The sequence below is a fragment of the Pezoporus flaviventris genome, unplaced genomic scaffold (genome assembly GCF_033815535.1).
Source record: "Pezoporus flaviventris isolate CSIRO_AGI_PZ_B2104156 unplaced genomic scaffold, CSIRO_AGI_Pfla_v1 ptg000292l, whole genome shotgun sequence".
Classification (NCBI taxonomy): Eukaryota; Metazoa; Chordata; class Aves; order Psittaciformes; family Psittacidae; genus Pezoporus; species Pezoporus flaviventris.
Genome location: NW_026892839.1, coordinates 165,998 through 188,815, shown reverse-complemented (window position 1 = coordinate 188,815; position 22,818 = coordinate 165,998). Strand labels below are relative to the sequence as shown.

The 22,818-nt window shown below is 56.2% G+C and overlaps 2 protein-coding genes across 4 annotated transcripts; one reads left to right on the top strand and one right to left on the bottom strand.

Moving 5' to 3' along the window:
- Positions 1–1,404: 1,404 nt before the first annotated feature.
- On the bottom strand, positions 1,405–17,405 carry FCGBP (Fc gamma binding protein). Its single transcript, XM_061443112.1, has 19 exons — positions 16,229–17,405; positions 15,743–16,077; positions 15,001–15,571; positions 14,007–14,605; positions 13,101–13,671; positions 12,143–12,729; positions 11,100–11,667; positions 10,617–10,816; positions 10,206–10,347; positions 9,629–9,960; positions 8,489–9,068; positions 7,225–7,823; positions 6,218–6,782; positions 5,258–5,829; positions 4,393–4,885; positions 3,862–4,061; positions 3,135–3,509; positions 2,199–2,480; positions 1,405–1,416 (listed from the first exon to the last, which is right to left on the bottom strand). Exons 1-19 carry the CDS (start codon positions 17,403–17,405, stop codon positions 1,405–1,407), a joined length of 8,760 nt encoding a protein of 2,919 aa, XP_061299096.1.
- Positions 17,406–20,072: 2,667 nt separating this feature from the next.
- Positions 20,073–22,818, top strand: LOC133263354 (sushi, nidogen and EGF-like domain-containing protein 1). Of its 3 annotated transcripts, none has more exons than XM_061443099.1 (8): positions 20,073–20,226; positions 20,542–20,635; positions 20,718–20,753; positions 21,076–21,203; positions 21,523–21,804; positions 22,034–22,171; positions 22,420–22,615; positions 22,698–22,818. In XM_061443099.1, the coding sequence occupies exons 1-7, from the start codon at positions 20,074–20,076 to the stop codon at positions 22,612–22,614; spliced, it is 1,026 nt and encodes a 341-aa protein (XP_061299083.1). In that variant the 5' UTR covers position 20,073; the 3' UTR covers position 22,615; positions 22,698–22,818. The 3 variants fall into 3 exon arrangements, with proteins under 3 accessions (XP_061299083.1, XP_061299084.1, XP_061299085.1); XM_061443100.1 differs by having other exon boundaries at positions 20,096–20,226; positions 20,471–20,635; XM_061443101.1 differs by lacking the exon at positions 20,542–20,635 and having other exon boundaries at positions 20,182–20,226; positions 20,640–20,753.

Sequence of the window (22,818 nt, the reverse complement as noted above, 5' to 3'; positions counted from 1 at the left end):
TACCCCATACCCCATATCCCATACCCCATATCCCATACCCCGTACCCCATACCCCATACCCCATATCCCATATCCCATACCCCATACCCCACACCCCACATCCCGCATCCCTACCCCACATCCCTACCCCCAGCTCCCCCCTCACCCCATGGCTCCGTCTCTCCCCTCTGTGTGTCTGGACCCACTTGATCTGCAGGGATTTATCCGCAGGATGGGGGCACCCCCAAGGTGGCACCTCCCAGAGCCTCGGGCACTTCCTGCTCTCCCCATAGGAGCCCTGGGGCACTGGGAGGACTTTATGGGGTATGAGGTATGGGATATGGGGTATGGGATATGGGGTATGGGATATGGGATATGGGGTGTGGGGTATGGAGTATGGGGTATGGGGTATGGGGTATGGGGTATGGGGTGTGGGATATGGGGTATGGGGTGTGGGGTATGGATATGCGATATGGGGTATGGGATATATGGGATATGAGGTACAGGGTATGGGGTATGGGATGTGGAATATGGGGTATGGGGTATGGGATGTGGAATATGGGGTATGGGATATGGGGTATGGGGTATGGGGTATGGGATATGGGGCATGGGGTATGGGATATAGGGTATGGGGTATGGGGAATGGGATATGGGATATGGGGTATGGGGTATGGGGTATGGGGTATGAGGTATGGGTTATGGGATATGGGGTATGGGGCATGGGGAATGGGATATGGGATATGGGGTATGGGATATGGGGTATGGGGTATGGGGTATGGGGTATGAGGTATGGGTTATGGGATATGGGGTATGGGGTATGGGATATGTGATATCGGATATGGGGTATGGGGTATGGGGTATGGGGAGGGTACTAGGAGCTATTGGGGACAACTGGGGGGGCAGCTGGTGCCCACCCCATGGGACCCACACGTGGTTGTTCACCCTCTTCAGGACCCACACATCTGGGTTCTTCCTTCGTAGGACCCACGTATCTGGGTCACCCCACCACATAACACCCACATGGGGCTGTGCCCCCCCCATAAGCTCCCCATATGCGGGTGCCCCCCCATGAGCCCCACATATCCGGGTTCCCACCCCATAGATCCGGCCCCACGGGCAGCTCCGTGACCAGAGCTATTGACTCAAGGGGGTCAATGGGGGGGACCAGGAAGCGCCTGGGGCCAAGATGTGGCTGCCAAAGCACTCGGATATGTGGGGCCCGCCCCATAAGTGACCCCCAAGCCCCTTTTCCCCTGCCCCACACTCTCATTTCCTGCAATTCTCATCCTTTTATTGCGATTCCAAAGGGATTTTTTGGGTGGGAATCGGCCCTTTTCCAGCCTGGCGCGGGAATGGGGTGACCTCATTGGTGACGTCAGCGATGACCTCATCGGCCAAGCCTTTCACCCCCCCTCTGCAGGGCCTCTAATTGCAGCACTGGAGGAGGGGAAGGGAAAGAGGAAATAAGGGATTAATCCGTGGGTTTTGAGGGGTTTTCCCACTTTTTCAGGTCTTTCCCCTTCTTTTGGGTCTCTTTTTCCCACTTTTGGGGCTGTTTTCCTCACTTTTTGGTCTGTTTTTCCATCTTTTTCCCAATTTTGGCCTCTTTTCCCCTTCTTTTGGTCTCTTTTCCCTCTTTTGGGGCTCTTTTCCCCCAATTTTTGTCTTTTGGACTCTCCTTTTGCTCTTCTTTTCCCTCTTTTTAGGCTCTTTCCCCACTTTTTTTGGCTATTTTCCCCTCTTTTTGCCCTGTTTTCCCCGATTTTGTTCTCTTTTCCTTAGTTTTGGGGCTATTTCCCCTCTTTTTGGTCCATTCACCCCCCTTTTGGGGGCTGTATCCTCTCATTTTCTCCATTTCCCCTTCTTTTTGTGGTTATTTGCCTTCTTTTTGCCCTCTTTTTCCCTTATCTTGGCCTCCTTTCCCTAGTTTTGGGTCTATTTCCCCTCTTCTTGCTCCATTTCCCCCTCTTTTGGGGGCTATTTCCCCTCTTTTTGCTCCATTTCCCCCTCTTTCAGGCCTCTTCCCCTTCTCCTGCCCCCCTTGAGGATGATGGGACCAAGAACGACCCTTTCCATGCCCCACATCCATGGGGAAAGACCCATTGGGGCTAACACAAAGCCACAGCCCCAACCCCTGGATGCTTCCCCATGGTGGGGACCCCCGATCCCATTGGGAACCACAACCAAGCTCCCCCCAACCCAAGCCATGGGGCACTCACATGGGTGAAGTCCGGGGCTCTCCATGCCTTGGCCATGGCCTCCATATCCCCAACCAAGGTCCCATCGGGTCCTTGGAGGTCATTGGCGGCGTTCCCGTCGTGATTCCCACAGATCCCACAGAGCTTCCCATGGAGGCCTTGGGCTGCCGTCACCGTGGCCTCCCCATTGGGGTTGAGCTCAATGTCCAATGAGGCTTGGCTGATCCGGATGGTTCCATGGGTCTCGGTGATGTTCAGCCCCCCATAGACTTCCATAGGGGTGGTGGCTGGGACCCCATTGACCTGGAGAAGACACCAAGAGGGTGGCTCTGTGCCATGGGGTGAAACACCCAAGAAATGGGTCATTTCCTCCAAACTGGGGTGAATTCCCTTCATTTTGGGTATGGAGACACAGGGTTAGGGTTAGGGTTGGGTTAGGGTTAGGGTTAGGGTTAGGGTTAGGGTTGTGTTAGGGTTAGGGTTAGGGTTAGGGTTAGGGTTAGGGTTTGGGTTGTGTTAGGGTTAGGGTTAGGGTTAGGGTTTGGGTTAGGGTTGCGTTAGGGTTAGGGTTAGGATTAGGGTTAGGGTTGTGTTAGGGTCAGGGTTAGGATTAAGGTGAGGGGTGGGTTAGTGTTAGGTTTAGGGTTATGGTTGCGTTAGGGTTAGGGTTAGGATTAGGGTTATGGGTGGGTTAGGGTTTGGGTTAGGGTTGTGTTAGTGTTAGGGTTAGGATTATGGTTAGGGTTAGGTTTGTGTTAGGGTTAGGTTTAGGGTTACGTGTAGGTTTATTTTTGTGTTGGGTTATTGGCTGGTTTTTGGTTAGATTTGTGGTTAGGGTTCGGTCCAGTGTTGGGTTAGGATTAGGCTTATGGTCGTAGTTATGGTTAGGGTTAGGTTTATTTGGGGTTATGATTATGAAGTATCCCTTTGTGTTGTAGTGTGGTGGGAATGACCTACCCAGACCTTCTTCTCCCTCTTGATGGTGATGAAAGCCCTATTGCTGAAGAGGTGAAGAGTGAGCACCGATGGTCTCTCTTGGTCCTCTCCAACCTCAGCCAAGAGCCGGAACCATGGCGAGCCTCGAGGGTCGCACAATGTGGCCACCACATAGACCCCATTGGCCATGGTGGTGCCAGTTGCCCCATCGAAGGACACGGAGGCAGTGGCCGGGGCCAAGCTGCAGCGCCCGGGTTGCTCCACGCAGGCCCGGGCCCCATTGAGGTGACCACAGACGTGGCCAAGGGGACATGGAGAAGGTCGGCACTGGAGGGCACCGGCGCCCCGGCACGTGCAGGTCTCGGTGCAGTCTGGGGACCTGATGGTCTCGGCGATCTGGGGTGGGGGAAGAAGCATCAGTAGGGAGCCTGTGGCTGGGTTTGAGGTTGGGAGGGGGCGGGAGGGAGAGGAATGTTGTGTTTTCCCATTGGAAAGGGGTAGAAAGCCAAGAAGTGAGGGGTTTCCTATTGGGAAGAGGGGTAACATCAAGACAGGTTGAGTTTTCCCATTGGGAAGGGGTAGAAAGTCAAGCAATGAGGGGTTTCCCATTGGAACATTCCCATTGGAGAACACCCAGGAACGCTGAGGATCCCCTTGGACCGCTGAAGAACCTCAGGAAGGGGCCTTCAGCACCCACGGACACCATAGGAAGACCTCAGAGCCCCCATGGGGCCCCCGAGGAGCCCACCTGGAAGTAGCGGCCGCGGTGCAGGCACCCACAGGAGCCCATGGGGACGCATCGGGCGCCGCTGAAGAGGAAGCCCCGGTCGCACTCGCAGCCCTCGAAGCACCTCCGGGTGCAGGGGGGGGTCCCGGAGATGGCGGCGCAGGTGAGGGGGCAGCTCCGGGTGCAGGGGGAGTAGTGGCTGTGGGGGGGGCAGGAGAGGGCTGGAGGGGAGAAGAACCTGGTTCTGTGGGGCTTGGGTATGGGGGGTCCTGATGGTGACCTCCTGCACCCATGGAGGACCCCAACCATGCTCCATCCAACCCCATTTCTCCATGGAGGACCCCAACCATGCTCAATCCAACCCCATTTCTCCATGGAGGACCCCAACCGTGGTCAATCCAACCCCATTTCTCCATGGAGGACCCCAACCATGCTCAATCCAACCCCATTCCTCCATGGAGGACCCCAACCCTAGTCCATTCAACCCCATTCCTCCATGGAGGACCTCAACTGTGGTCCATCCATCCCCCCAATGACCCCCTATAGACTCACGGCATTTGGCTGCATCCCTCCAATCCTTGAGGTCCCCACCAGCAGCTTGGCAAGCAGCAGCGTAGACCTGGAAGCTCCTACACAAGGCCTCCCCCCCCGGCTCCTTGCATTGCTCCTGCATGCACCCAATCACGTACTTATGGGGTTCCACCACCCCATGGCACCCTGAGAAAGGGCCTGATGCCTCCTGGAGCACCCCACAGGGGCCCAGTTCATCCATGGGGCAGGCAGTGGGGAGCAAGCCTGGGGTACAGGCAGTTGAATTGGAGTCCTCTTGGGGTTCATCGTTATGGGGGTCCCCATTGAAGTCACCGCAGAGGCCATGGGGTCGCTGGTGGTAGGAGCTGGGCAGGGTGACGAGGACGTAGGAGATCCCATCAAAGAGGACCTTGGGGCCCCCTTGGGTCAAGAGCACCCGGTGGGTGCCCTCCTGGCTCACGGTGACGGCCCCGTCAGCCAGGACCAGGGGCAGGAGGTGCTGGAGGCCGTCTACCTGCGGAGGGGACACCAAGGAGAGGGGTCAGAAAGGGGGGGGTGGACACAAAAAGTGGGGGTTTGGACCCCAAAATGGGGTCTGGAGGACCTCAGGGGCACCCCAAAGTGGGCTTTGGACCCTCAAAGTGGGGTTTTGGACCCCAAAGTGGGCTTTGAACCCCAAAACAAGCTCTTCAAGACCTCCTCACCACCCCAAAGTGGGCTTTGGACCCCCCAGAATGGGCTTTGAACCCCAAACCCAGCTCTTAAAGCCCTCCTGACCCCCTCAAAGACATCTTTTCCCCCCCAAGTGTGCCCTTCAACCCCTGACATCCACCCCCACAGCCATTTGTCCCCCCCAAAGCCGATGACCCCCATGCCCCCCACTCACCACCACCTCCCACTGCCTGCCCCCAACCATGGCCACGGTGACTCCATGCACGGTGACCACCACGCTCCGGATGCCATCTCCTTCCTTGGCCACCTCCACCTTGAAGGCCCCCATTGGCTCCGTGGCGTCCACCTCCACCATGGCGCCGGTGCAGTCGGCACCCAGGGCCAGGTGGTGGCCATCGAAGGTGCTGAAGGTGCCACCGAGCACCTCGCAGCGCCCGCAAGCACCGGGGTAGCAGCCCAAGAGCCCGTCCTGGACCTCGCAGACTTCGTCGGCCCCACATGCCTCGGGCCAGCACTCGACCGCGCCGCCTGCTCGGCACCGGCAGCGTTGGCTGCACTGGGGCTGCGCCATGAAGTCCTCTCCGTGCCTGTAGTAGCGCCCGTGGTGCCAGCAGCCGCACTGGGACAAGGGGACGCAGTGGGGCCCGCTCAGGAGGAAGCCGGGGTCGCAGAAGCAGCCTTCGGTGCATGGGGAGGGCTCCTCGCAGGCTTCTTGGCCCCCGGTGCACGTGGCCGGGCAAGGGGGACCGCAGAGCTCATAGTGTTGGTTGGGGGGGCAGACGGGACCTTGGGGGGAAGAGAGGTGGTGGTGGTGGTGGAGGGGCCAAAGGTGGCCATGGGGCAGCAGAAGAGGCAGGGAGAGGCAAAGGTTTGGTCTATGGGGAAGGCAACCCTTGGTGGAACCTCTTGGTGCATGGAGAACCCAGCCATTGATGGAACCAGGTCTTGGTGCATGGAGAACCCAACCCTTGGTAGAACATAGGTCTTGGTGCATGGAGAACCCAACCATTGATGGAACCAGGTCTTGGTGCATGGAGAACCCAACCCTTGATGGAACCAGGTCTTGGTGCATGGAGAACCCAACCCTTGATGGAACCAAGTGGATCCATGGACCCACCACCACCTTGCCCATGGCTCCCCAACCCCACCACGTGCATACAACCCCTCCACTCACTGCAGAAGGCCGCCGTGCGCCACGGTCCGATGTGGACACCTTGGCTCTGACAGGCGGTCACGTAGGCGCCGATGGAGCTGCAAACAGCTTCTTGGTGGCCTTCATAGACGCAGGCGTCATAGAGGCAGTCATCCCAGTAGGGCGCCGGGTCAATGGTGCCGTGGCAAGGGGCCAGAGGCCCCCTCTTCTTCACCAGGAGGCCACAGTGCTTGTCCCCACTGTAGACGCGTTTCTCCCCCTTGGTGCAACCCAGGAACCCTTCGGTGCTCCCCGGTTGGCACCCGGGGCCGGGGGCCACCTTCCAAGCATCCCCAAAGTGGGTCTCGTTGGCGGCCATGTGCCCGTTGGGCAGAGCCAAGTCGTCCTTGGGGTCACCGTTGGCGTTGCCGCAGAGGCCGCAGACGGCGCTGGAGTAGGAGGTGGGGAGGAAGACCCTGGCGTAGCTGCGCCAATCGAAAGTGATGGTGAGGCCGAAGTCAGTGGTGATGAAGCCATGGAAGCCGCTGAGGTGGGCCTGGAGCTTCTCGGTGTGCTGGAAGGGGAGCTCCACCACGACGCCGTTGACCTGGGTGGTTGGGGCAATGGGATGACGTGGGGGGGGCACCAAGAGGCCATGCAAGCAGGTGGGGACGGTGTCGAGGTTAACACAACAGTGGGCAATGAGGTTGAAACCCATCCAAACATCATAGAAGGACCTTGCAACCCATCTAAACCCCATGCAAGGAACTTAGAGCCCATCTAAACATCATAGAAGGGTTTTGGAGCCCATCTAAACACCATAGAAGGGTCTTGGAGCCCATCTGAACACCATAGAGGGGTCTTGGAGCCCATCTAAACCCCACAGAAGGACCTTAGAGCCCATCTAAATCCCATAGAAGGACCTTAGAGCCCATCTAAACAACATAGAATCACCTTGGAGCCCACCTAAACCCCATGCAAGGACCTTGGGACCCCCCCAGCTGCCTCCCAATGCCCACCCCCATCACCCCCACCTCCTCCTCCCCTACCTTGACCTTCTTGGGGTGCTCCTGGCTGAGGCCGAGGCTCATGTTGTAGACCTCCAAGGTGACCTCCTTGGTATAGGAGACCACGGGGCTGCCCCTGTTGTTGTTCTCCACGGTGACGGCGAAGGGGACGAGGGTCGGGTCCTCGGAGCAGAGGGCGACCAAGCGGTAGGTGCAGGTCCCCATGAAGTCGTAGCGGCGCCCATCGAAGGTGGTGTAATGGGGGTCACCGGTGGCCACGCAGACGGACCTGCTCTTGGCCACGCACCTCCTCACCCCCTTGACCAGGGAGCAGGTCTCGCTCGGCTTGCAGGCCGTCTCCTCGCACACCACCATGGCCAACGCCGGGTCGCAGCGGCACCGGACGCTGCAGCGCTCATCGGCCCAGAACTCCTCACCGGGGGGGTGGTAGCGTCCGTCGTGGGTGCAACCACAGCTGGCCAAGGGCACGCATTGGCCACCGCTGAGGACGTAGCCCCGGTCGCAAGCGCAGGTCTCCACGCACGGTTGGGTGCACGCGGTGGGAGCGTCTTGGTCGGCACACGTGGCCGGGCAGGAGGTGCCGCAAGGGTCGTAGTGGCTGTTCTCAGGGCAGGGTAAGGCTGGGAATAAGGAGGAGATGGAGGAGGACAATGAGGATCCATCACGGCGAAGGGCCTTTGGTTGGGTTGGGCAACCCCAAGAAGGGGTGGAGGGAAGGGCTTGGCAGTGGTGGTGGTTGAGGAGAACCTCAGTGGTGAGCAAGGAACCAACCATGTCTTGGGATCCATCACCAGAAACATGGGATCACGGAGCCAACCACACTCCAAGGCCAGAGGAGGCCATGGAGATGCTCCAAGGGCTGGAGAACCCTTGCTATGGAGATAAAGGGAGTTGGGGTTGTCCAGCCTGGAGAAGGGTCCATGGGGACCTTGGAGCACCTTCTATGACCTAAAGGAGCCACCAGGACCCCGGAGATGGGCTTTGGACAAGGGATGGGATGAGGAGAAACAACTTCCATTGGGAAGAGTTGGATGGGATCGAAGGGCTCTTTACCATGAAGGTGGTGGGACATCGGAATGGGTTGAATGGAGAAGGTTGGGATGACCAGGGTGGACAAGGCTTGGAGCATCCCTATAGTCTTGGGTTCCAAGCCCACCTCACCACCTACACCATGGTCACCATGGACCTTTACCTCCAACCCCCCTTAGATACCAGTCGCAAAGGCTTCAATGGACCCCAATGAGCTGTGGCTTCTTGGCCACGGAGAGCCATGATCAGCACTCACGGCAACCCGATGGTGTCCTCCAGTCGTGCACGGTGGCCCCATGCTTCTTGCAGATGGACGCATAGGCCTCCACCACGGGGCAGAAGATCTGCTTGGCCCCATCGCCCATGCACACGTCATAGAGGCAGTTGCGGTAGAAGTCCTGCGGCGGGACCACGTCGTGGCAAGCTTTGAAGGGCCCTTGGAAGCTCTTCTTGATGAGGCCACAGTATTGGTTGCCACCGTAAAGCTCCCTCTTCTCCTCCTCGCACAGCGGGCACGCTCCTTCGCAGTAATGCCAACAGAACGGGTCGTCCTCGTGCTCATCGAGGACCTTCCAAGCTTGGGCCCAGGCCACCACGGAGGTGAGGTTGGTGCCGCCCTGGGGGACGTCGTCTTCTGGCTTGAGGTTGAAGTTGCCGCAGAGGCCGCAAGTGTGGCTGTAGAAGCTGCTGGGGAGGTCAATGAGGAGGCGCCAGTTCCAGTCGTACGTGACCCTCAGGCCAAAGTCGGTCTCCACCACGGCGCTGAGGCCGCTCTGGAAGAGCCGGAGCTTGTTGGTCTCCAGGGTGACCGGGAGGAGGGTGGCGACGCCGTCCAGCTGCAGGGAGGGACGGGGACGCGGGGTGGGCAACCGGCCCATGGCAATGGGAAGCCACCCGTGAGAAGGTGCAAGCACTCACTGATGATGTTCAACCACCCATTGATGATGCTCAACCACTCATTGATGACGTTCAACCACATAGTGATGATGTTCAAGCACCCATGAGAGCGTTCAACCACTCATTGATGATGTTCAACCACTCATTGATGACATTCAACCACATAGTGATGATGTTCAAGCACCCATAAGAACGTTCAACCACTCATTGATAATGTTCAACCCCATTGATGACGTTCAACCACTCATTGATGATGTTCAACCCCATTGATGATGGTCAACCACTCACTGATGATGTTCAACCACTCATTGAACCACTCATTGGGTTCCCTTTGAACCCAAATCACCCTGATTTTGCCCATTTCCCTGGAGTGGATGGAGATAACTTTCACCATAGACCTTGATGGTGGCCAAGCTCATGGAGAAGATGGATGGTGAAGGATATGGATGGAGAAGGAGGTGGAAAAGACCCATTTCCCTTCCGCTTGGGGTCCACTCACCCTGACTTTGCCCACTTCCTTCTGGTGGATGGAGATGCGTTGACCATAGACCTTGACGTTGACCAAGCTGACGTAGGAGATGGATTTCACCCCCCCACGGACATCGTTCTTGCTCTCCACCTTGAAGGGCACCAAGGAGGTGTCATTCCCACAGGATTCCACCATGGTGTAGGTGCAGGTCCCTTGGAAGTCAAAGTCCAGCCCATCAAAGGTGTGGTAATGGGGATCTCCCCAAGCCCAGCAGGTTGCAACCATGGATGGGACACACTTGGCTTGGCCATCCTTCAACTTGCATCTTTCCTTGGGTCGGCACCGAAGGGCTTTGCAAGGGTCTGGAAAGAGAAGGAACCATAGGAGAAACCATGGGAGATGGGCATCAGGGACTTCCATGTCCCATTGCCCTTGGAGATGGACATCAGGGGCCTCCATGCCCCATTGCTCTTGGAGATCAATGGCCAGCATTTCTCCTGCTTTAGGCTTTGCTCCTCAACCTTGCCCCTCCCAATAGACCCTCCAGACCATCCAATGGACCTTCTCCATCTCCAGCCCCCCGTTCAGAAGCCCCATTGCTCCTTACTTTGGTTGATGCACCCCATGATCCCATCCTTGACCTCACAGGCCTCATCCTCGGTGCAGCTGTGATTGCTACAGGTCAAGCCTTGGCCAGGGACACAGGTACAACGCTGTTGGCAGGTCTCCTTCAGGACCACCTCGTGGGGCTGGAGGGGGAGAGGAGCCAAAGGGATGAGAAGAACCAGATTGTGTTGACTTCAATAAGTGGAACCATGTAGGGATGGGGGAAAGCATCGTGTCTTGAGGTCTTCAAAGTCCATCCTAACCCAACCCATTCCATTTCTCCATGCGAAGCCATGGGAGATGGAAGCCACTGAGATATTTCATCTCCAAGGAGCTGTGGATCCATCCATCTAGATGGGTCCAAACTGATGAAGAACCCCCCCAAAGGCCACCAGAGGGAGAAGGTTCCTACCCTGTAGTACTCCCCATCCACAAAGCATCCGCAGTGCTCCTCAGGGACGCAGTCATGGCCATCGGAGACGTACCCATGGTCGCATTGACACCCTTCCATGCAGCCTTGGGGACATCTGGAGGCATCTTCAAGCCTTGAGCAGCTCTGGGTGCAGAGCTTGGTGCAAAGGGAGTAGCTGCTGTTGGCTGGGCACTTGAGGGCTGCAATGGAAGCCATGAGTTTGCCCTCAATGTTGGGTTAGAAGAGTGGGGGCAACCTCAAGGGTGGGCCTTAAGGTGGTGGAAGGGTCAAAACGTTGATGGGAACAGGAGCCATGGGGTGTTGGGGGCAAGGAGAAGACAACCTGAGCACCAACAAGCACCAGCATTGGTGGTCACCACGGACCTCCATCTCCAACCCCCCTTAGGTACCAGTTGTGATGGTTTCAATGGACCCCAAGGAGAGGTGACTTCTTGGCCATGGAGAACCGTGGCCATCACTTACGGCACAAGGCTGGTCTTCTCCAAGCCTCAATGGTGACCCCAGCATCTTGGCAAGCGATGGAGTAGCTCTGGATGCTCCTACAGAGGACACTGGTGTCCCCCTCAGCAAGGCAAACGTCATGGAGACAAGCTTGGAGGTACGGGTCTGGGTCAATGAGGTGGTGGCAGGAGGCAAAAGGTCCCTTTGGGAGCATCAGGAGGCCACAATACTTGGGTTTCTGGAGGACCACCATCTTCTCCTCCGTGCAGGTGGGGCAACGGTCCTCAGGGCAATGGTCAACGCAAGGTGCATCAAGGGTCTTCCATGCAGAGCCGAAGACCGTGGTGTTGGGAGCCTGGTGGCCATCAGGGAGGAGAAGGTCATCGTCTTCCTGGCCATTGTAGTTGCCACAGAGCCCACAGAGGTGGCCTTGGTAGCCTGGGGGCACTGTGACCATGACGTGGTGGAGGAGGTCGTAGCGGACGAGGAGGCCAAAGTCAGTCTGGAGCAGGATGCCCATCCCGTGCTGGTGGACCTCAACCTGCCCATGGCTTAGGATGGCCGGGAGGTGGTGGGATATGGAGTCCACCTAGGACAGGAGGAGATAAAGCCCACCAATGAGCTCCAAGGAGGCTCCAGGGGGAAGATTATGGAGGTAGGAGTAGGAAGAGCCCTTCCAGCCAACCTTCAAATGGATTTATGGAAGCTGGAAGGCAAAAAGATGGGTTTGTATTGGACATAAGGGTGAGGTCTTCTCCCATTGTGGAAACCCAGGCTTGGTATCTCATGTCCATAAAGTGGACCCCGAAAGGTCAACATGGATGGAGCTGTCTCCCTCTCACCTCATGGCAAGGTCAGTATGAACCCACAGATGGTGATGGTGGATGACCATCATGGAACTGTGTCTATCCAGCCTCATGGTAAGGTCAATATGAACCCATAGATGATGATGGTGGACCACCATCATGTAGCTGTGCCCATCCAACCCCAACCCAAAGCCAACATGTCCCCCTTGACCTCACCATCACAACCATAGAGTGGTGGACCTCCAAGCATCACCTTACCAGGACACTCCTCCTGCCTTGCATCAGGGTCAGTGTGAGCCCATGGACTTCAATGGTCAACGTTTGGATGCTGGAGGCCTTCTTCTTCTGCCGAGCATCCTTCTGGACCTTCACCACGAAGGAGTCCAGGTCACCGGAGCAGGTCTCAGTGAGGACATAGGAGCAGGTACTGGAGATGTTGAAAGCCACCCCATCAAAGGACACATAGCTGCGGTCACCGGTGGCCACGCAGGTCCCTGGTGCAGTAGATGGGCATTGGAAGACCCCATCGATGAGTTCTCCTTCCCCGTCGCCAGGACAAGAGGTCTTCTGGCAGTCCACGGTGCCACCGGCTTGGCAGTGACACTTCTCCTGCGTGGAGGGGTAGAAGGTCTCGTTGGCCTTGTAGTAGAAGTCCTGATGGTGGCAACCACACTGGGACATGGGGACGCACTCATCGCCGCTGAGCACGAAGCCTTGGTCGCAGACGCAACCCTCATGGCATTGGGCCTTCATGGAGCATCTTCTGGAGGTGTGGATGGAGCTGCAGGTCTGGGAGCAGGCCTCGGAGCAGAGCTCATAGTGGCTTCGTGGAGGACAGGAGATATCTGCCATGGGGACATGGAGATCCATGAGGAGCAAGGCAATCCCACCCCACATCCTCCAGGTCTACACTTAGGGGCCACCACAAGGAGATGGGTTTAAGCCATGGTTGTGCCTCATCTGTACCTCCTTATGGACATCATGAGGGTTGAGGTGTCCATAGAGGTGATGGAACCAAGCTAAGAAGGGTTCCTGATCATTGTCTATGGCCAGAGCTGATGGCACCTATCTAAGGGGGGTTCTTGGCCATGCTGGACCAACCTAGATACTGAGTGGGATCTCCACCTCCCTGCTTCATCTCCACAGGGTTTGGGGCTTCCCTTGGACATTCCTGACCATTCACGAAGCCCAAACCCAGCCGCTGATCCCAACTTACTGCAGAAGTCCTCTGTCCTCCACATCCCAATGGGGACGCCAGCAGCTTGGCAGGCAGCAGCATAGCGGGCAAGGATGGGACATGCCACCTCCTCCCGATGCGGGAAGAGGCAGGAATCATGGACACAGCTTTGGAAGTACTTGGTGGCATCTACATGAGCATGGCAAGCTCCGAAAGGTCCCTCGACTTGGTGGAGGAGCCCACAACCCATCTCGGAGTCTTCCTCCCCTTGCTGTTGTCCCCTTTGGGGACATTCCATGTTGGATAGCTCCATGCAACCCGGGATGTCCATCACCTTCCAGTGGTCTCCAGAGGTGTCTGGGCTGGAGGTCGCGCTGTCGTTCTTCGCCATCATCATCATCTCATCCTCCCTGTTGCCATTGTAATTGCCACAGAGGCCACACAAGGCGTTGGAGTAAGTGCTGGGCACTGAGACCAGGACTTGGCTTTGCCAATCGTAGGTGACCGTGAGGCCGAAGTCGGTCTCCACCACGGCTGCTTGGCCACCTCTGGAGATGGAGATCTTCTGCTCTCGGTGGTGGTAGGGGAGGTTGACCAAGCGGTCGTTGATCTGGGGGCAAGAGGCAAGAAGAAGCCATCATCTGGTGTCTAAGCCTCGATTCTCCACCACCTTGACTCCAACCAACCCATGGAGGTGGAGAGTAGGATGACCCCATAACCACGTGCCCACCATCGGGCATGGATCTGCTTCAGGTGGAGATCCATGAGGCCATTAACCCTCATCTTGGTGCATGTGGTTGGCCACATTGTCCCATTGAATTCCACCCTTCCAACCCCAAGCTCTGGGTCTCAGTGTGGTTGAAGGAGACCCTTCAGTGTTACCCAATGGATGGAAGAGATGGGCTGAGGAGCAGGAGAACACGAAGAAACAGCTACGAAACCCACCATGACTTTGCCAGGATGCTCCCGCTTGACCGCAATGGTCTTGCCGTAGACTTCGACCATCACAAGAGCGATGGAGGACAACGCGTCCTCTTCGTGGCCATTCTGTACCAACACTTGGAAGTCCACCAGCTCCTGGCTCGCCTCACACAACCCAGCGAGCTGGTAGAGGCAGGACCCTTGGAAGGTGAAGCTCTCACCATCGAAGGTCTCGAGATGGGTGGCCCCAACAGCAGAGCAGGTCCCATAGCTCTTGGGGTAACAGTCTTGGATGCCCTCTTCCACCCGGCACTCTTCTCCATGGCGGCAGCTGGACCATTGACACAGGGGCCTTCGGAGCTCCGGGTCACAGCGGCACCGCTTGGTGCAGTTGGTGTCACCCCAAAACACCTCATGGGGGCCATGGAGGAGGCCCTCAAAGACGCAACCACACTTGTCTTGGGGGATGCACTCGTTGAGGTCCAGCACGAAGCCCTCCTGGCACTCGCAGGTCTCCACGCAGGCCGTGGGGTCACAGGTGGGTGGCATCGCAGCCGGGTTGCAGGTGGTGGGGCAGGAGGTGCCGCACGCAGTGTAGTTGCTGTTCTTGGGGCAGGGCAGGGCTGTGGAGGGGATGGGACACAATGGTTGTGGTGGGATGGGGCACAATGGTTGTGGTGGGATGGGGCACAATGGTTGTGGTGGGATGGGGCACAATGGTTGTGGTGGGATGGGACACAATGGTCATGGTTGGATTGGACTTTCTACATAGACTTTCTAGAATCTCCATGGTCTTCCTGGAGTCTCCATGGTCATTCCAGCCCCACCTCCCCTCCATGCCCCTCTTCCAAACAACCTGTCCCACCTCACTTGGAAGCCTCTCTGGTGACACCAACATCCCCATTGCTCCCATTTCCCTTCCTCCTTTTCTCCTCATTCCCATCCCACCACCCCTTGATTCCATCCATTCCTTGCCCACCAAAGGGACAGCCTTTGGGGCCCACCGGGAGCTACTCACGGCACCGTGCCGGTGTCCTCCAGTCCTCAATGGTGACCCCTTCCTCTTGGCAGCTATCTGCATAGGCTTCGAGGGCTTGGCACAGCATGGTGTGGAGGCCATCGTTGACACACAGGTCATAGATGCAGTTGTCCACGTAGACCTTGGGGTTGATGGTGGCGTGGCACCTCCAGAAGGGCCCCATCCGTTGGGTCATCATCCCACACCATGTCTCCTCCTGGTACCTGGCCACCTCGTCCTGTTGACACCGCTCACAGGCCCCACTGCAGTTGTCCCAGCAACGATGGCTTTCATTGGCCACCTTCCAGCTTGCCCCCAGCTCCACCGCGTCCTGGGCCACGTCGCCGTCAGGTTTGAGGGCATCGTCTTGGGGGTCACCATTGGCGTTGCCACACAAGCCACACACTTTGCCAGCGAGGACACTGGGGAGCTTCAGCACTACGCGGGCGTCCCAGTCATAGAGGACCTTCAGCTTGAAGGCTGTTTGAAGCAGCATGGACCGGCCCCTTTGTCGTAGGTGGAGCTTACCATCGGCGAGGGTGATGGGGAGGTGGGACCGGTGGTTATTGACCTGGAAGAGGAAAGAAACCCCGTGAAGGACCCAAAAAAGTGGATCCAAAAAGGGGGTGAAACTGAAGGGTTTGAGCTGTTTGGAGGTGTCTTCTGCAAGAGGTCACTGTGCAGAAGCTCATTGAGGTTGGAGACCACCCTTCAGGTGCATCGTTGCTTTGGGTTGACTTACCCTCACCATGCCGTTCTCCGACCTGACCACCACAATGGTCACACCATAGACACGGATGGTGATGGAACCAACATAGGAGACCTTCAGGTTGCCCCGGTGCTCGTTTTTGGCCTCAATGCTGAAGATGGGCATGGTTGGGTCTGGGTCACAGGTCTTGGTCAAGGTGTAGGTGCAGGTGCCCATGAAGTCAAAGGGTTTCCCATCAAAGGTCCTATAGTGAGGATCGCCAGTGGCCCAGCAGGTTGAGAAGGTCTCTTGGACGCATTTAGGTTGCCCATCCACCACCTCACACTTCTCCTTGCAGGCCAGGTCTTGGCATGAAAGAGGAGGAGAACCTGCAGAGAAAGAGGGGATAAACCCATGGAGAAGAGGAAGAGGAAGAAACCCGTGGAGAAGAAGAGGAAGAGGGAAGAAACCCATGGATGGCCACCATGGAGAAGACCTGCGCATTGACAACACCACAACCATGATGCTGACCATACTCACTGGTGGCACAAAGACCACTGAAGCCATAACCAGCATAGTTCTGGAAGCCAAAGACCAGGATCCCAAAAGGTGTCCTCGGGTGCTGCACACTCTGGATCTCCCCTGCCTTGGTCATGGTGATGGTGGCCCAGGAGAAGTCCGTGCCGGGGATGCTTTGCCAGGGTATGATCCTCTCCATCCTCTGGTTGAGTGTTACGGTGCTGGTGTCCATGTTGGGGGCCATGAGGACAATGTGGTTCTCATAGCCGGCCATGCTGATGACCTGGTAGGACTTGCAGTAGGTGGGCACGGGTTGGATGTTGACCATGAAGGGGTCTTGCTTCATGGAGCCCTTCTTGGAGCCGGTGAAGAAGAAAACCACCTGAACCCCAGCTGAAGCATTGAGATGAAGGGGAGACCTTGGGCCCACCTTGACCTTACGGACCTGCCCGGCCACCAGGACCTCGGTGGCAACCGCGTTACCCCTACTGTAGCTAAGGGAGGTCCTCTCCGCTGCCACCACGTAGGCCAAGTCCATGTCCTTCTGCACCGGGCTGGGAGGGATGACGAAGACCTTGCCCCATCCATCGACGGGCAGAAGCTGCTCCACCGCGTGGTCGCATCCCGTGTGGACCTTGACACAGCTGTGGCCACTGAGGACCGCCACGGGGTGGTCCGATGTGACCTCGGTGCCGGAGAGATCGGAGCGACTTTGGAGCTGGAAGCTGTGGTAGGGACCCAAGGAGACGCGAAGGATGCTCCCAGGGGAGTAATTCCTCCCTCGGTAGTAGAACCTCCCCTTGGCTTTGATGGTGACGGTGGTCGAGGTCCTTCCGGCCACCACCACCAGCTCCTTGAGCCCATCTCTCCCAGTGCCTTCCGGTGTCACCGCGTAATACCTCCGGCCCAACATCTCCACCGGTAGGACCACGGTGGCACCGGTCGTGAGCCTCTTGGAGCTGGTGGCCACCACAGAGATGTCTTTGGTGGCCTGGATCAAGACGGCTTTATCCGAGAGCTGGGTGCCCACCAGCTCCACGTTGCCGGGGAGGCGGAGAGGAACCGCGTCGCCGGTGCCGAGGGAGATGGTGCTGGTGAAGGCACCGCCGCGCGTGGTCACCGTCACCATGGTGGCCGTGGAGGAGGCGGTGAGCAGGAGCTGGGCGTTGAGGTAGGCGCCTTCCTCATCATTCTGCATGAAGGCCGTGAGGAATTCCGTGCCGGGAAAAGCCAAAGTGGGAAGAGCTGGAGGAGAAGGTGGGGAAAGTGGGAATTGGGGGGGGGGGGGGTGTGTCTGTTTGGGTGGTTGTGGGAGTTGGGCTGGATCAATGGGAATGAGGGGACTGGGGAGGGAAAAGGGTGCGGTGGGAAGGGTGGAAAATGGGGGGGTTGGTTGAGGAAAGGGATGGGAAGTTCTAAGGGAATGGGGTTTGGGGGGAGAAATGGAAACGAGGGAGAATGGGGATTGGAGGAAGGGGAAATTGAAATGGGAATTGGGGGAAATGGGAATTGGGGGAATGGGAATGGGGGAAATTGGGATTGGGGAAATGGGAATTGGGGGAAATGGGAATTGGTGGAAATGGGGATTTGTGGGATTAGGGAATTGATGGTGGGTTTTCCTGGTGGAAGCAGGGTTGGAATGTCGGGACACATCCAAACCCAGCAAAACAGGGAATGAGAATTTGATGCTCAAAACGAAACAGGAAACATGGGGGGGGGGATGAGGGAATTTAGGCTTTTGTTGTGAAAAACACGCCAAAAAGGTGAGAAAACCTCTTGGATTCTAAGTTAAAACAGCAGTGGTGAGGATTTGGGGTGAAAAAAGAGGGGCTTTGGGTAAAAATAGCTGTTTTGTGCAATTTTTCATTGAAATAGAGAGGGAAGGAGGGTGTTTTGGGTGAAAATAGGGAATAATGAGGTTTGGCTGGAGGTAAAGTCAGGGAATGAGGGGATTTGGGGTGAAAATAGGGAATAATGAAATTCGGCTGGAGAAAAACCAGAGAATAAGTTGTTTTGGGTGAAAAAAAGGGGCTTTTTGGTGAAAAGCAACAGGCAAAGAGAGATTTTGGTGAAGAGGCGAAGGGTTAATAAAGTGGGAAAGGGGAAAATAGGAAATAAGGGGAAATCTCTGGGAAACAGAGGGAATAAAGCCTTTTGCTGCAGAAACATGAAGTAGAAGGGACTAAAATAAGCTTAAACCAGGGGAAACTGGGGCTTTGGGGAGGGGAATGGGGTCGGGTTGATGCTCACCGCAGCAAAGAGCCAATGGAAGCCACCAGATGTCCATCTCCATCCCTGGGAAATGCCCAAAGTAAGAAAAATGAACCTCTTGTTTGGGGTAAAAAGAGCCATGAACAGACAAAGAGGAACCTGGAGGTGACCCAAGTGTCTCCAGCATCTCCTTTTGGTCCCAAATTGTCCCCAGAGACCCTTTTCTACCTGTTGGAAGCCTCTTGCAAGTCACTTGGATTGAGTTCTTCTCATCCCAAAGACCCCCAAGTTCCCCCTTTACCATCATCTCTGACCCAAACCCCTTCTTGATGCCACCTTCAAGCCATGGTGCCATCAAACCCACCTAATGATGAATCCCTCCCCTAAAATCACAGCAATTTGGGTCCAAATGAGGCCAAATGGCAGCCATTTGGCCATTCCCACCTTCTGAATGTTCTTAGAGCTGCTGGTTGCCCCCCATCACTCAACACCTGATGGGGGCTCCATCCAAAACGTCTCAATTCAGGCTTGGGATGGAGGAAAACCCCCTTTTAATGGGGTTTTCCTGGGAATTTGACCCATTTAGGACTTCTTTTCGGTGGGTGAAGGCACCTCAGACATCTTTGGCTTAGAGGGACCAACCCAGCATGCCCCAAAGGACCCATAGTGCTTACCTTTGGGCTTCTTTCTGCTTCAGCACCTCTTTGCTCTCCCAAAGACCCCTCCCATCTGTGAGGTTGGATGAAGGGAAACTGTCGTCTTGATCCCAAAACTTCCCTTTTTATGACCCAATGGGGCTTATCTCATGGAGCTGTCACAGGGACCTCTGATAGGAGAAGGAATTGGGTCCAAAAAGGGCTGGATTTGGCCACATCTCATGGGTAGGAGGTGGGGTTGGGGCTTTGGAGGCCAAAAGAGGTTGGACTTCCAGAGACCTGGAGTTAACGGCATGCATGGTGGAGCCAGAGGACATGGGAAAGGTGGAGCTGGATTCCTTCATCTCCACTGCTTTCCTTGTGGGAAGGATGCTGAGGAGGTTGTGATTGGTGATGTGATCCATAGGGAACGTTGGGATGGGTGATGCGATCCCATAGGGAATGTTGGGGTGCATGCAGGGTCCCTATAGGGACATTGCAATGGATGCAGGACCCCCATAGGGACATTGTGATGGGTGCAGAACCCCCATTGTGATGGGTGCAGGACACCATGCCTCACGTCCCCAGCTGCCTCCCACTACCATTGCAAGGTCCCCACCACCAAGACCCCCCCCCAAACGTACTTGGATCATGTTCTTCCCATTGCCCCCCCTGTTTGAGGCCTCCAAGGGACGGTGGGGATGGAATGGGGTTGATTAATGAGGATCTTCCTTGTGGGAAGCCTGGAGAACGTCAAGGCCCAGCTTGTGTGTCCATGCCAAAAGCTTATCTAAGGGCTCATTAAACATCTGGATGGAGCCAGATGTCTCCCATGACCTTCTGGAGGCCTCAGATGGGCTCTTGAACCCTGGATGGACAGGAAGTTGGCAGATTCCATTGTGTTTATGGGGCTTGATCCTGATGGGATGGGTTTCCTCATGGTGGGATGGGTTTTCCTCATGGTGGGATGGGTTTTCCTCATGGTGGGATGGGTTTCCTCATGGTGGGATGGGTTTCCTCATGGTGGGATGGGTTTTCCTCATGGTGGGATGGGTCCTGGAGATCTTCAGGTTAAAAGAAGGGACAGGATGTGACCCCAAACCCATTTCTTGCTGTCTGAACTCCACTTTCCTTCTTTCCCTTGGGACATCAAGCCACAGCAAGGACAGCCAGGTAGGACATTTGATTTCCATCTTCTCCCTTGGAATTCCAAGGGTTGGAGCGGTCCCTCCTTCTCCCTATGGCTTCAAATAGCAGGAATTGGGCTGAAATGAAATTCCCTTGGGAAATGGGATATTTCATGGAATTATGGAACGGGTTCAGCTTAGAAGGGCCTTGAAGCTCATCCAGTTCCAACCAAGGGACATGGACCAAGCCCCATCCAACCTGGCCTTGAACCCTTCCAAACCTTCTCCAGTCAACCCATTCTGATGTCCCACCACCCTCCTGGTGAAGAACTTCCTTCGATCCCATCCAACTCTTTTCCAGTCGGAAGCTGTTCCTCACCCTCCCATTGGAGAAGCCCCTCATTTTGGAGCTGTTGGGATGAAGGCCTCATACCATGTCCTGCTCCTGCTCTTAGGTAGGTTGGAAGGAGACATCTGCTGAGGATGCTCCAGTCCTGGGTGATGGTTGCTCCTCTTTCCCTTCCATGTCTTCTCCAGGAGCTGTGGGGAGCGTCCAAGCAGCAGAAGACAAAGGTGGGTCCTCACACCATCCAAAGATGGGCTTTTCCACCCAAAATGGGCTTGTTTCTGCTTCATTTTGGGACGTGGGATGGGAAAGGAGCTTCCATATGGGAATACGGACGTTGGGGGTCCTCTTCTTGCCCTCAAATCCGTGTCTACCCCACTTGCACCCCAATCTTTGGCCACCATGGAGAAGTCAACCCCATCTGACCCACTTGGTCAACCCCACATGGAGCTCAGGCCCCATTTAAGACCAAGCTGGTGGGTTGCACCCCAAAGTCCATGGGATGGGTTTGGGATGTCCATCAATAGCTCAACCTCTGTGTTCCTCCAGCATCTCTGCTCTACCCCTATGGTCTGGAGCAACAAGACCAGAAGAACCCCAAACTGGATGATGGGACATCAGAGGTCACCCTCACTGTGCCCTTCACCTTCTATGGCCAGGAGCACCAAACCCTCTACGTACGTGAGTCAAGATCTGACCCCTTCCATGAAGACCTTTCATTTTCCCATTCCCACCTTTCCTTCTGCTCCATTTCATCCCTTTGGTCCCATTTCTGGTGTATCCAAGTGTCCTCCTATGGCTGGTGGGTCTTAGGAGAAGACCTTCTCCCATAGAGGAGGCCACATTTAGGGATGGAGCAATGGTGCCCTCAGGCATGGTCACGGAGATGCAGAGGACAATGGCAAGAGCACATCTGGATCCCAGCTCCATGCTACCATAGCCAAGGTGGTGGTGGGGCTCCAATGGAGGTTGGGGTTGACCTGATGTCTTCTCCAGGTCAACAACAACGGGGTGATCTCCTTTGACACCCGGGTCAACCAATACACCCCAGACCCCTTTCCGTTGGCTGATGGACGCCCCTTTGTGGCCCCATACTGGGCAGATGTGGACAACGTGCTTGGAGGAGATGTCTTCTACCGACAGACCACTGACCCAGCACTGTTGGCCCTCATCACCAACGACATCAACCAGTACTTCCCCACCATCCCCTACACGGCCACATGGGCTCTGGTGGCCACTTGGGATCATGTGGCCTACTACGGCTCTACCACCAACAAGGTAAGGTCCATAGGTATGACTTGAAGGGCAGATGAGACCCATGTGTTGACCTCACCCCCATAGGAAAGAAGCTGTGGTCGAACCCATCTGCTGGTAGACACCAAAGGAACCAGCTTGGATGCCCCGTTCCTCACCAAGAGAACTTCCTTAGCACCCCTCAGAGCTAAACCCCATCCCTATCTCCTCATCCCACCACGTCTGGTGTCCATCTCCCCCTTCCTTTCTGCAGGGCAACACCTTCCAAGCCATCCTCACCACCGACACCAAGAGGTCCTTCATCATCCTCAACTACTGGGATATCCAATGGACTACAGGGGCAGCAAGCGATGGGGACCCTGAAACGGGGCTTGGTGGGACTCCAGCCCATGTATGTTGGGAAAGGAGGAGGACATGGGATGGGGTTGGGAATGGGGGAGAAGGTCGATGCCATCTTTGACCCATCCTTGTAGAGGACAATGCCCAAATAGGTTGGCCCATGAGGTTTCTGGGTGACCCCACCAGGTCCAATGGAGACTGGAGGTGCCCCATAACATGTACTGGGCCACCACCACCACCAATAGGAGGTTGTCCCATGCCATGGGTGGGATTCACCTCCCCTTTTGGCCTCCTTTCCAGGCTGGCTTCAACAGTGGAGATGACACCAACTTCTACAACATCCCTGGCTCCCAAACGGAAGCCATCATTAACATCACCAAGACCTCCAATGTCAACATCCCAGGGCGATGGGTCTTCCAAGTGGATGACTTCAAGGTGACCGGGGTCCCTGCTGAGGTGCCCAAGGTCTCCAAGAGCAACAACTGCTGGTTGTAAGGTGGGTTTTGGGGTCAAAACCTGGGAAAAAGGGACAATTGAGACAACTTTCCTCCTCTTGAGGTCTTGGTTTCTTCCAACAGCTCCATCAAACCCATTGGGCCAGAGGAACCCTTTGGTGTCCCCACCATGCATAGGATGAAGGTGACGCAATGGGATGCATCAACCTCCACTAGAGCAATAAAACTCCGTTCGGGACACGGT